This window comes from Plectrocnemia conspersa, unplaced genomic scaffold, assembly GCF_051122295.1.
Source record: "Plectrocnemia conspersa isolate PC_06_02 unplaced genomic scaffold, ASM5112229v1 ptg000008l, whole genome shotgun sequence".
In the NCBI taxonomy this organism is placed as follows: Eukaryota; Metazoa; Arthropoda; class Insecta; order Trichoptera; family Polycentropodidae; genus Plectrocnemia; species Plectrocnemia conspersa.
This window is the reverse complement of record NW_028277172.1, coordinates 4,460,223-4,475,895: the sequence shown is the minus strand read 5'-3', so window position 1 is coordinate 4,475,895 and position 15,673 is coordinate 4,460,223. Positions and strand designations below refer to the sequence as shown.

General features: G+C 24.4%; 1 protein-coding gene across 1 annotated transcript in view; it reads right to left on the bottom strand.

Moving 5' to 3' along the window:
- LOC148232754 (uncharacterized) overlaps positions 1-14,113 on the bottom strand; it is a 28,808-nt gene extending 14,695 nt beyond the window's left edge. The window contains exon 1 of the mRNA XM_088190524.1: positions 13,954-14,113. Within this exon, the coding sequence (XP_088046650.1) occupies positions 13,954-14,095 (142 nt within the window). The 5' untranslated portion in view covers positions 14,096-14,113. The remainder of the gene's footprint in view (positions 1-13,953) is intronic.
- Between the last annotated feature and the right edge of the window lie 1,560 nt (positions 14,114-15,673).

Here is a 15,673-nt window from a genome sequence, read left to right as displayed (position 1 = left end):
TAAATTATTCACGTTTAATTTTTTTTATTATTTGAGAAAATTGTATATATCTAAGCTCGTTTTATTGCTTTAGACGTGAGTTTTTGACTTCTGAGAAATGATATTTGTTTTTGCGTTCTCCTATTGACCAAAATTTGGTTTGAACATATTTTGATCAACACTTTTGTATTAGAAATCCGTAATAATATCGATAAGAAGAGCAGATTTTTAAAACAGTGTAATATAAAATATCCCATGAGAGATGAGTTGACTTAGTTTGTACTTAAGCTAATGAAAGTTCTTTTAAAAAAAATATGAATAATTACAAATAAAATTATAAATAGAATTTTAATTAATTATAATTAAAGTGATATATAAAATTAATCATAGACAACTACAAAATATAATAAAATCTTCCAATTTTAAATTTTTAGAAAATGTCAGTGAAAACCGTAATATTTTTTTAATAAAATTATAACCAGTACAAGTAAAATTAGACTTTAAAATCTTGATAAAAAGTTCCAATAGTAAAAATATAGGCAATGTGTCATGCAAAAATATAAATATTTAAAATAAATGTTTAACGATGCTAATAATGACCAATTTAAAATATGGAGTAATATTAAAAACAGGTGCGTACGATGAGATACATTACCTTTCGCTCGCTCGCGTGTTAAGTGACGAGAGTGAGTGAGAAGAAGTGGACGTGCGGAACGTATGTAACGCAATCCCTTATCTCTCACTCACTCTCGTTACTTAACACGCGAGCGAGCGAAAGGAAACGTATCTCACCGTACGCGCCCGATTAAAACAATCATTAAAAATACTCCATAAAATAAAAATAACAAAACATATATTCTAAATGTTATTGTATATTTATCTACAGATTAAAAAAAATAACTAATGAATTAATTGGAACATTTCAATCAGATAAAGTACAAATTAACATTGATGATATAACTCATAACTTTCATAACTTCAATAACATTGGTATTATATAGAATGTAAAATCTTAAGAAATTTAACAACGACCCTATTCTTTGTATTTGGCATCGACCTTCATAATGTTTTAATGCAATTAATGAATGTCTGCTACGATTTTTTACGTTACGTTTGTTTTACGTTAACAATAAAATAAAACTTCGTTCTTAGAAAGTCAATTAGAATAAAAGGCTTCTTGCAAGAAATTTTATTGCAACGATTACGGGTAGTCCTGATATATTTTTTGATTACACACATGTATGTAACTCATGAAACATATACACATATCCATAGATTTGCGCGGTACCTGTTTCAATGTGGTTTCGCTTTTATGTTGTCAAGAAAAAACAACACGTTTTAACCCTTTCGACGCGAAGTGATTTAAAATTAACTCCAGCTATTTTTTAAAACTATTTCAAACTACAAAAAAATGTAAAAAAATGTAAGTTAGTATTATTTTTTTAAGCATTCAAAATACAGTTAGATGATCTTTCAGCAATGCATATAAATATTTAACCAAATAGTAAACGCGCCATTAAATCTCAGCGAGAATTTGCGCGCAGCATCAGCAAATCAAAATTTAATAAAAAATATATAGCAAGAAATATAGTAACAGAATATAAATGAGAACATCTGAAATCACTGGAAAAAAAAATATAAAAAATGTAGTTCAAAACAAAATAATGGTACAATTTTGTATTGTTATAGAGCAACAAGAAAGAGGAATAATAAAATTATTTTTAATTATTTGTTTAGTATTGAAAAACTTATTTATAAAATATTATATTACTACTGTGTGCGTTAATTTATTTGCTTGTTCGCGAGTTAGGTAGCACATTCATTAGACGACCACGGCGAGAGTACGACGGCCGGCGGCGCCTCGTCTGCTGGACTGATCATTTACATTTAATAATAACAATCCAATAAAAATCTACTTCAGCGATCCGAAAACAGTCCGTATGCCAAACATGCGAGTATGTACAAGATTTTTAATTTCCAGAACTATTTTTATATGCATTTCATGCCTCAATTTATATGAATCCCGTTTGGTAATTTGTTAGAGTAAGTGCTTAAAAACAAAATCAACGATAATTAATTAACAAGGACTTACAGTTTTTTTTAGTAAAAAATAATGTTCAGCGTAATTTATTTTTTTCTTCAATAAGCATATTTTTATTATTTGTTCTTTTAAAACTTAATAATAAATATATACTTATTATATCTTTCTAAATGTATACGTATTAAATTTTTAATTTTAATTATAAAATTGTATTATTTTTTACTTATGCGGAATTACGTATATAAAAAATGTAATAAATCGGTATTTACAATACATTTATTCAGGTATTTGCCTCTCGTAAATTAAACTATCTCATAAATATAATCCCTAATCAACATAATCACACAACCAATCATCGTAATACCATATGCCAATATAAGTGTTAAAGCAAACCGTTATTCCACACATATATTTACACACAACATTAGCGTATTCGAGTGCGTAGGCGTTTAATCGCAAACATTTTTTTAACACATTCAAGAACAATTTTCCAAATCTAATGGTTCATAATATAAAGATTGCTTTATTTTTCTAAATAAATAAATAATAATTTACAACTATACATTATACGAGATGAATTTATTTGACAACTGTCCTGCCGAACGGTGTTCGAGTTTACCGTTTCGAACGAGACCGCCCACTCTTGTTCCGATTTTTTTCCTGTCAATGTAATGCGTTATTTATGCATAATTGCCGTCGTTCGCGAAGGAAAATAAAGGAGGCTCTCTTTGGCATCACCTATAAAAGCAAAACAATGATGGTCGAAGATCAATAATTCATGAGATTCCGCGGGAATGTCGCAAACGTATTACATATAAGGCGCAATCTAAATTGGTAGGTCCTGGCAAGCGTCCTTGGTTCTTTAGAAAAAAATCGGTCGATCGATCAAACAATTGTTTTTATAATTAAATAAAAAAATAAGGTTGACAGTAATCATTGGAAGCTTTTGATCTATTTCAATATGCATAATTTAAGATGATTAACACTTGTGTTAAGTAGATTAATTAAATGAAACGAAATTATTATAGGGCACTGCGCCATGTACTGATTTTAAAGTACTTTATACATATTAAGATTCAAGGTTAAATTCTAAAAATCTAAAAGTTATTAAAGGTAGGGCAGCTACAAAATATTGTAGATTCTGTGCCCATAACGATTCAAGTTAAAATCAGTAACAAGAGATAAAAATTATCTATTTTAGAATATGTTAATTCTTTTATATCAAAATTTTTTTGCCTTTCTAAATATACTGATTTTTAATTTTTATTTTAAGGTAAAAGATATTTTGCATTATATACTAATATTATATAATATATACAAGAAAAATATTATAATAGTGAATATAAAACGCCTACTATGCTCATCTTTATGACTATAACTTAAGAATTAAAATCAGTAAAAAGAGATAGAAATTATCTTTATCTTAGAATATATTGAGTATTTTCATTAGATCGGTGGTTTTTGTTTTAATATAATAAAAAAGCTAAAAAAGATTATTTCCTGCGGGTTAAAAAATCTGCCTAATTTATAGAATCGTATTTATTTAATTATTTTGCGTCTACCGAAAAAAAATCTTGAATTTAAAATCTCATCTTTAAAAGATATAGAGATTTAACGAAAAAATTGAAATAAATGATAATTTTCGTCAATAATTTTTAATATGATTTGTTAAAATATTAAAACTATAATGGCATAAAAAAATGTATTTGTTTACAAATAATATTTTATTTTATTTAATAAGTTATCGTAATAGCAAGTAATAGCAATGCAAAGAAATTTTAAGACGCGTCATTTTTATATGTTTATTTAAAAATAAATATAGTGTACTCAAATATCCTCCTAAAGAAGCCGAAAAACATTTTTGGCGAAACGTCGAAAAAACTACTATTATAAATAAATTAATATAAATACAAACTCTTGCGTATAAAACTGCATTTTAAAACAATATGTAATATGTTAAAATATTTTATCTCAAAATATTAAATAGTTTTATTCAATTGTTTTTTTATATAATAATCACTTTTTTTAAAACTGAAAAATTCACATAAAGCTATTTTTTTAATAGTTACATATTTTAATAATTATGAGTAAAATTTATTTGTAAATATATTAAATATATTTAATTAGGCAGATTTTAAACCGATTGTTAAAATAAAATACTATAATATTTACTAAAAAAATAAAAATATTAGATATATAATTGCTAACTGATAACTTATTATTATTATGTTTATTAAATAATATTAAAGCAGTACATGTGATATTTAGGAGCATATTTAAATATATAAATTAAATTAAAAATAAGGAATATCTCTAAATAAAAAATCCTGGATTTATTTTTATGCAAATGTAAATTAAAACATATACTTAATCTTTTAATCTGATTTTGTAGAAAATATATATTAATAACATAGGTAATAAAAATTGTATCTATTTATTATTTCTAATTGCCAAAATTTATTTCCTAAAATCTATACTAAAATAATATTTTATTGGAAATACAATATTAATATTGCTTAAGACAAGAAATAAATAAAATTGTTAATACACAAAAATATATTTTTTTTATTTCACAAAAAACACTAATAATAATAATTGCTTTAAATAGACATAGCTCGTACTCGTTATAAATTAAATAATAAATATTTAATAATATTAATTAGGTTTTGATACACTTAAAGCAATACATTATAAAAAAATATATAAGGTATATTTTTTTTATTCATTTTCTGAAATATTTATTTCAATTTCTAAAATATTTATAATAATTTATGAATATTACTGTTTTAACATAAAATATTTATAGCTTCTTTGTATCCCATAAAAAAATAATATTAGGCACAATTTTGGGTAAACCATGAGTAAAATAATATAAATACTGCAAATTTTAAATTTAATATAAATTATCTTATAAAATACAATTATATTATCAATTTGTATTGAAGCACATCTAAACTCTAAATACCGAAATTAAAAAAAATGGACCGAAAATTAACGATGGCTGAATTTTTATGAAATAAAAGATTTATACAAAATTACAGGTTAATATAACTAAAAAATAAAATATATATAAAGAAACTCATATAATTTCTTCGGAAAAAATCGACAACTACTGCTACTAAAAACATTTGCAAAATATCAAAGACGGTTTGAAAAATTTGTTACGGGAAACAACGATATTAAAAATAGTCTTTCATGGGTTTGGGAGACTAGCAAAGATATACGATGCTGTTTTGGCTGCAGAAATGGGAGCAAATCCTACTCAAGCTATCCATCAGCCCAGTGCAAAGACACACTAAGAAGATTTGGAAGGCTTGGAGACAAGTTGTTCCACGCGAATTGAGCGAAAAATAGAAGTAGACGCGTATCTGTTTAAAAAATAAATAATTGAAAACCTATACGAATTTATATAAAAATATTGATTATTAAATCACAATATTTAGTCAATGATATTTTAAATAAAAATATTTTATCTTTTCCATAATCTAATTTATAATCATAATTATTTAGCAACACTATCTAATTATAAAAAATAACATTTTTTGATTTAAAAGAAAATATTTAGGTACCTTTTTTGTGATAAATATTTTAATTAATAAAAATAATTATAACTCAAAACAGAAAAAATGTATATATTTATATGAAATCGCGTAATTTAATTTATTTTTATATAAGAAAGATTTAATGCTATTTTTCATCTCGTATCTAATTAACCTTACACTTCAAATAAATCGTCAAATTTTACTGCATTATTATTAATGGCTTATCAATATCACAGTTAGTTAAACAAAAATAAATTAACAAGACACTTATAGCAATCGATTATCATTCTTAACACATTATTAAGGATTAAAGCAAATATTTAAATATTGACTCTAATCTTAACATTATTAATTCACTTGGGTCAAGTGGATCGATTGACATATTCTAATACACAAAAACATATTTATTTATATTCCACTTCAAGACTACATTCATTATTACAAAAAATATAATTAATGGATCATTGTTATTTTTTGCTTTTTTAGCATTGATAGGTTAACAACTTATCTTGACTGGTTTTATTCGTGACCGTTGATTGTTCGTCAAATTTGTTTTTTGCTCTTTTTTGTCAGCCCTGAAACGATTTAAAAGAGGCGATGAGGGTTGTCAGCGGTTAACAATCCCAAAACAACAATTTGTATTCAAAGAGCGTTTCAGTTGTATTCACAGACGATGTCAACATCGGATTAGTCATCGAGTATGGAATTGATATCGTTTCTTGGAAACCGCCTAGAACACTTCCTATGTTCACAGGAACTTGCTATAAATTATATTGAACGAAGCATAAATATCATATATATCTGGATTAATGTTAAGTGTAAGATATTCGTGATTAAAACTAAAGATCAAACAAACAAATGTTAAAGACAGATCTATAAATGTGTGCTCATTTGCATGACAATAAATTTAAGTGACACAAAGCTGCCATAAATCACTTGACCAAAATATTTATCAGTTCATGGAATGGCTATTAAATTGCTAAAATCTAGGTCTTTGACGGCGCAATGCGGAAAATGCGCGGAATAATATTAATCCTCAAGAAGGCGAAGGATTGTCAAATATACAGGTTACTCGAAAACAATGCGAATAATTAATCACAGATATAGTATTAAAAATACAGTATGTTTTACTAGTTACAGTAATTGTCATAATGTCAAACCATAATTTTCAGCAGATACTACAGAAATCTTTTAAAGATTTTTGCTACTCAAAAATAATCAATAAAAGCTTCTTTCAAATATTATACATTGATACAATTTTTTTAAAAAACACTTTGAGCTCGATATTTTTTACTTTTTAGCAAAAGAAAATTTGCTATAATCATTTTTCAAAAAGTATTTATAAAAAAAGCCAAATTTATGATATTTTATACAGATGTTGTTTGATAATACATTATTAATTAAAAATACATCAATTTTAGGTAATTAAAATGAGCTTTCAATTCATATTTTCGGTTTATAATTAAAAATAAATTTGTTTCTTCTTTTTTTAATGGCTACTGTACTTACTACGAAAACTTACGATATCATTACATTTACAAATATATAAGTAAAAAGAGCTTAAAGCTCACTTTATTTTAAATCATTTTTATATTTTAATAGCACTACCAGTTTATGTATCATCGTATTAAAAAATCATTTGATAAAATATTTTTTGGTTAAATACTTTTCTTATTTCTTTTTACATAATTACAAAATAAGAAAAATATTGAAATTCATTAGGATTATATATTTTTTAAATATTTTTCTTCTCCCCCTAGTAATTCTATATTTTTTTAAATACTTATGTGTGAAATTATAATTATGTTATTAATATTTTTAAAGTTAAATAAATTGACTATATGTATAACATACTGCCTAATTTAATAAAATACAACAATATATACTAGCACGATTGACAAGCAGTATACGTCATTGATTGTTTGAAAAATTAGATTTTGATTATCTTTTCTATTTGTTTTTTCTAAAAATATCCAGATATCATATTGATAAATTAACATTTTATAAAAAAATAAACTTTGAATATAAAATATCTTAAAAATAATTGATAATGACGTTTAAACAAAGTATATTCGTCAAAAAAAGTATTGGCTAACAAAAATATTTCCAGCTATTTCTAATGCAGTATAAATATATTTTAATATTTTGTAACCATTTAATAAAAAAAACAATTTATAACTATATAGACTAAATAAACAAGCAAAAAATGACAGGCACGGCAAGATAGGGGGTGACTCGTAAATATAAATTAAGAACACTTTGTACAGAAAAACTCTGCCACTGGGAAGGTTGAAAACCCGCAAAATTTTCACCGCCGGGGCTTCGCCCTTGTTTATTTAGGCATAACACAGAAGGCGTCCATGCAGATACCTAAAATAATGGGCGCCATGAAAGGCTTGAGTTGAATTGTGGAGACTGGACCATTATAGAGATTTAGTACACAGCGTATCAAATAATAAATATCTTTAGAGCGCTGCCAGTGTAAATAATGTAATAATAATCGTTATTTTATGTATTTTCTATTTAGGCTTCCAAATGCAACGAAATTAAAATTAAAAAATTATTAGGCAGTCGAAAAAGTATAATGCCGATTCTGACCGTACACTTGATGGCCAATTTAGTCCTAGCAAGTAACTAAAATATAAAATACATCAATTAATTATTTAAATTATAATTTTTAAGAATATATTTAGCAATGTATATAACTAAGGATCTGGAGCTAATAAATAAATAAATTGATGCTTATAAATCAACCCTTTAAATGCCAGCGACTGATAAGTAAGTCGCATTTTATTAAAATTCACACGCCAATATATTTTTTTTAAACGATTTTAAAAACTGGCTTCACTGAGATCATATGAGTCATAATCTTCTGTAGTATTCCCTACTTTATGGTCCACTAGGACACTGATAATATCGATCTTAACCCAAATCGCAAATAGCTCGAAACGATATAATTTATTTTATATCGTTTCAATAAGTAATAACTTAGTATAACTGAGGCTACTGAGAGTTTAATTGGAATACCTCAAAGTTTTTCAGATGCACAAATCAATATATAACATTACAAATAATATTATGACATTTTTCTAGTATATACTACAATACAAATTTAATTAATTTATGACATAACTAAGAAGAGAAACAACATCTTTCTGAAAAAGTCTTGATCCATTCATAAAAAGGTTCACGACCCCAGTAATTATTCTTCCGACATTGAGAGATTTGTCCCGCGACACCAGTGAATCACCTCACTAACCAACACAACACTTACTAACGGAATACTTAATACGTATTATTTCATACTGACATTCACGAAAAAGTTTGTTGAACTCGTTGAACACTCTCGAGACGATGTTCCGGAAATTCCACAACACTATAGCACCTTTATGAAATCATTTTTGTAAAAAAAGTCAATAAACCCATCTCTCAATCCGAAGTCCAAATCGAACTTAATGGCTCATTGTTTCCGATATAAACAGAACCCAAACATCGTTTTAACTTTTATGATAGCTAATTAATTAATATATAAACGAATACACGATTGGGTTGGTGTGTGTTAATAATTACTTGGAAAAACATCTCGAGTTTATTATAGTTGTAAAAAGTTGCCAGTTAGTCGAGTATCTGCTTTGATCAAGTTTGTTGTGTTACTATTTTTTTAATACATACAATCTCAACAACCATTTAGTTTTACAGGTGTTAATGTATGTTATAATATTAAATAAAAATGTATACAATATAATAAAGTATATATACTAATATAAATTTCAATATTTGATTGTGATCCATTTTAATTAAATAGGAATCTAGACGTTCCAAAAATATTTATTAACAGTAAATATGATTGTGTTATTAAATCCATCAGTTTATTGATATATTTATTTTTAAAAAGATGCATCAGAATTTGAAGATTTTTAGCTGTAATTTATTTTGGTGATACACACTTTGCATATAATTTAGGCGTCATTTCAATGTGTCCTTCCATGAATCAGCTACAACTACGACGTAAAAGACTACATCCATTATTGCGGTTTTAGCAGTTGGGTTGCATTATACATTTTCATTGTCAGATTACCATAAATTTGATCTTTTTTTTTATTACAATATCGTGGACCACTTTGATCGATATCGGATTCGCACCTTTTTATCCTTGTTGTTATTCGGCGTGTTTTGAATTCATAATGAATTTTCATTCGTTCCAATGTGTCTCATGCACAGTTTTGCGAATTCATTTCGAATTTAGTGCTAATCGGTTTTCTTTTTTATACACAGGTGATATCCGCTTTTTAAAAGATTGATTCATAATTAAATAAGATTATGTCCAATTTTATGTGTTAAGTATGCTATAATGGTATTCAAAAAAATAAATTATATTGACACTATCTATATGTATTTAAATCTTGAGTCATAAAAATGTCACAATATAGTATAAATACAGAAACATAAAAATGCCATAAAAAATTCTATAATATCTGTATCATATTTTATTCATATTAATCAAAATATAATCATAGGTGTAAGAGGAAAACCTTTCGCCAACATTCAGTTGACAAATTACCGAGACCGCTTCACTATCGCTGATCTCGAAGCTAGTTCAGTATGTCAGGTCATCATATGTGTACATATATATATGTGTACATACCTCTCAAACAGTTCAAGATGACACCAACCGTGTCATTTAAAAAAAATGGCAAAAAAGTGAATGCGAAAACTGTAGAAAACTCAGATACTGTATACCGGTGTTTTTCTTTTGTATTGCAGCGTAAATTATTTATTTAACGACCCAAATTTGTTGTATATTGACACTTGAACGTGTAAATGCACTTTTATGTATGTTATTTACAAGTTTTTAAAATAATATGTTTCGAATGATTCAAACGCATTATAATTCGCAACCTTTTAGAGAAAAGATATCGACGCGCGGTGAAGCCAAAAACCTATTTATGTTAATATTATTATGAATAAACACTATTAAATGCATTTAAAAATCACTTTATATTTAATATAAATTTATTTAAAATAAATTTAAAGTTGTCTATCATAGAATCAAATGGCAAAAAAATACATTTAGGTTAAAAATGTCTAATTAATTCATGTAAATTTTAATTTTACATTTATATACACAAACTTGAGTTATGTGTAAATCTTAAGATTCTGATTAAAATGCTAATTATCACTCCCTTAATATTTAAGCGCAGTATTCGATATTGCATTAAAAAATAATCGAGCGATTAAGAAATAAATATATTTCTTAAAGTATAAAAAAAACGCCTTTTTATACATTTTAATAATTTAGCTGCACATTTAAAAAAACAGTATTTACGGATAATTAATAGATAATATAGTCAACGGAGTATTTAAAGATAAGAAAATGCAATGATATTTGTAGATACACATTTAAAAATAGTCGGATGACATAGTTTTTATTGATCTAAAAAAGTGCTTCCGTTAAATTTGTAATCAATCAAAAACAGAAAAAATATTATTTTACATATAAAGATATAATGTAGATTAAAGATTCAACGGTGCATTTAATTAAAACGCTATGTATGTTCCATATGTAAACTTAAACAGTAGGAAATGTATTTTGTTATATGTATTTCTTATATATGAAAAAGTTTGATGTAGCTTTTATTTACAGAAAAAAACGTTTCAGTTTTATTCGATAAATAATCGAAAAAAATCTTTTAAACTAAATATAAACACCTAGATTAGATATTTAAAAGTGCATTTTAAAGTAATTTTTTATTATACTAAACATATTTAAGAACAGTCAAATAAATAAAAAGAATATGTACTTAATAAATACACAGATAAATAAAAAGACAGCGACGCATTTAAAAATAGCCCATTATAATTAAACAGACAATATTAAAAAATATCTACCTACATTAAAAATATTAAGAGATATAACATAATATAAAAAATTAACGGTATTTACAAATAACTGTAATTTTAAAATGCTATTATATATTTATATCATAGTCAAAAACTTTAAAATTGCTTATTAACGTAGTTTTTATTTTTGTAAAAATGTTTCAGTTTAATTTAAATATATACATACATACTTTATATATATATATATATATATATATATATATATATATATATATATATATATATATATATATATATATATATATATATATATATATATATATATATATATATATATATATATATATATATATATATATATATATATATATATATATATATATATATATATATATATATATATATATATATATATATATATATATATATATATATATATATATATATATATATATATATATATATATATATATATATATATATATATATATATATATATATATATATATATATATATATATATATATATATATATATATATATATATATATATATATATATATATATATATATATATATATATATATATATATATATATATATATATATATATATATTTATATATATATATATATATTTATATATATATATATATATATATATATATATATATATATATATATAAATATATATATATATATATATATAAATTAAAAATTCCACGGTGCATTTAATAGTAGCCCGACGATTAAGAAATATTTAGATTTAGAAAAACAAAATCAATAGCATAACATATATTTTGTTTTAAAATCTGCGTATTTAAAAGTAGCTAAATAAATTAAAAGAATATTCACCCAATAAATAAATAGATTGATATTATTTAAAATAAAAAAATAAACAATAAAAAAATAGCCCTTACATAAAAAAAACTACTATTAAACAGAGAAAACTTTAAAAGTAGCTAGCACTTTCTATTTGAAATTGCTATATTTTTTTTAGAATAATAAGAAAGTAAGTTTTGAAAAATATTTTTTAATACAAATGCACATTTATGAATTGCCTATTGACGTAATTGTTATTTATGAAAAAAATATTTTAATAATAATTTAACAAATAATAAAAATAAATATCTTACATTATTCACATTTATGCAGACATATATTATATATATGTAAATTAGAGACTCAACGGTGCATTCAATAGTAGCCCCGTTAAAAAAATATTTGTAAAACAGAGAATTTGATTTAAACATTAATATCAAAAATTATTTTTTTATAGACTCCGTATTTAAAAATAAATAAGTCGAATAAATTTAAACAATATACAGATAGATATTATTTAAAATTAAAAACAGTCCCTAGGTTATCCCAAAAAAACAGAAAATTAAAAAAATATTTACCTTTTAAAAAATACAAAAAGATAATATATCAAATAAAAAATCAATGGCGCATTTAAAAGTAGCCTAACGTTTGTCATATAGCTTTATATTTATCAAAGTGTTTAAAAACGTATATTTTTCAATACAGATGCGCATTTAAAAATTGCATATTGACGTATTTTTTATTTATTGAAGAAATGTTTCAGTTCTAGTTTATTAAATAATAAAAAAATTGTAAATATCTACCTATATTTTACGCATATCATTTAAGACTCAACTGTGCATTTAACAGTAGCCCGGCGTTTTAAAAATTCAATTGATATATTATATTTTGATATGTAAAACAGAATTTTAGTAGAAAATCAGTATCATAACTTATATTTTTTATATAGACTACGCACTTATTATATATTTATTTATTTAAATTAAATTTAGACCATTATAGACTAACAGGTTACCCTAATGCGTCACGATTGTCGAAAACAATAATAAGCAATAAAAAAAACATAAATTATACAGTTATGTAGATATTGTTTAAAATAAAAAGACAACAGCCCTTTGATATAGTTTTCATTAGTTTCTCTGCTTTAATTGAAATCTAAGCAGAAAATTAAAAATCTAGAGAGATAATAAATTAAATAAAAAATAAATAGCACATTTAAGAGTAGCATAGCCATTTGAAAATGCTATATTTATCAAAGGAGAATAAGAAAAGAAGTTTTGAAACATATATTTTTCAATACATATGGACATTAAATTTATTTTCGTAAAATATTGTCACTTATCTCTAGTGAAAAAATATGAACTGATACTACTGATAGTGTAAAAGTATATATATGTACGGTATTTATTTGACTAATAATCAGTTTTTTTTTAATATTGTAGGGTCTATAAAAATTGTGCATTATTTGTATCTACAATGATATTATTTTCGTCAGTTGATTTTCATCATGGACCTTATTTTTTATCCTGAATAATTCCAATACAATAAAAATATGCATATCATCACTTATCGAATTTTTAGTAATATTTATACTTTAATGTATATTTACACAAAACGTAATATGGATATTATTTTCATCAAATTTCCCATTTCGCTTTTGTTTTATATTTTCATTTTAGCACAATTTTCTTTTGTATACATTTTTTTTAAATATTTTTTTTGCACCAACCTTCGATAATGACGGCATCCTCCGTAACCCTCAAGTTAGAATCTTCCCTCTGCCTCTTAGTCAAAGCCTCAGCGAAGACCGAGCGAAGGAAAAACAGCGCGAAAGCAACCAACGCCAACGACCTTCCGCACGCGGACACCATCGTGCCACTGACGCCAATGTCTTCCCAAGGCCGAACCGGGCCCCTATATATACACATTGTATGTGTGTGTGCACCATGGGTGGGTGGGTGGAATCACCGTCGATCAAAGTAAACCAACCCCTTCCTGCCGGAGCGGTAAATTTATAACTGTCAAATTACTATAGAGTTTCGTTGAGGATATTGCGTTTATTTGTTTATTTTTAAGCAAGAGTATTTTTATCTCAGTCTTATACTTAAACAAGAATACAATGTATGTACTCAAAAACTAAAATTTTTAAATTAAAACATAATTAATTAATTAGCACCCAAAACGCGTAAGTTGATTGCAAATCAGATAAAAATATTATAAAAATGAATGAAACATATTAACATTCATTTTTTTAGTATTTAAATATTTTTCATTTGTTTTTAATGTTATTACGATATTAGTTATTCTGTTTTCATAAAATACAAGAAATAATCGATAAGGTAAATATCTAATATTATTTTAAAATATAATTTCATTGAGTTCATTTTCATACATTAGAAATTAGATAAACAGAAATAGTCTGACTAAATTATATTATAAATATATTTATTATTTTAGTACTTTTAAAAATACTAACCTAAAAAAATAGTCAACAAAATTATACTATTTTATAATACTTATGTATTTATTATTTTTCGCGAATATTCTGTATCGTACATATATTTTTTCTTGGGGTTTGTAGACCCATTGGTGTGTGATAACCTTATTTTGTATGTGAATGGAAGATCAGATAAATTAAGATCTAGTCGCATTATGATCTAGCTTTATCTCCAAATCCAACCTTTTGTGAAAGTTTATATTTTCATGGACCCCTGTTGGGAGACCGTCTGATAATTACAAAGAATAATTTAGAAAAAAAATAATACATTTTTTATCTGTTTAAGAGTGTTTTTATCTAGACGAGTTTCGAATTTTATTAAAAAAAAAATTGTGGTGATTGATGGTAAATGACGAGTTTAGAAAGTCTGGGTGGCTATTGTGCAATCCTAGGTGTTCTACCGATCTTTTTAAGGCAAACCATTGCTGTTTGTAGATTTTTAATTGTTATAGTTAACCCCTCAAAAATCACTAAATGACGTAAAAATGTTGTTTAACTAAGAAAACATATAATTTTAAATATAAAAATATTAATATGAGTTAGTAATATAATATTATAGGCGCGTATGTGTTAAGGTATCAAATTATATTGTTATTTAAATGGAATTTTTCAGATTTTTTTTTTATGTATTTCATAATTTTTCAGCAAATATTTCATTATACGTTTGTATTTGTTTTTTTAACTTTTTATGGTTATAAAAAAATGTATATTATTTATTGAATTTTTCTTTGTAAATATTAAGTTAAAATTTAGGAGATTTAATAAGATGTTAAAAGCCATTAATTTTGATTGTTATTATTTTTTTATTCTGAACATGAGATTTATTCCAAACATCATTTTGATGAATCACTTTTTTAGATTATATGTTATAATTTCTATTTCATTTTCTCAGAAATATTTTCTCTATTATAAATTTATTTTTATATATTTTATCCTCTTACTTTAAGCAATT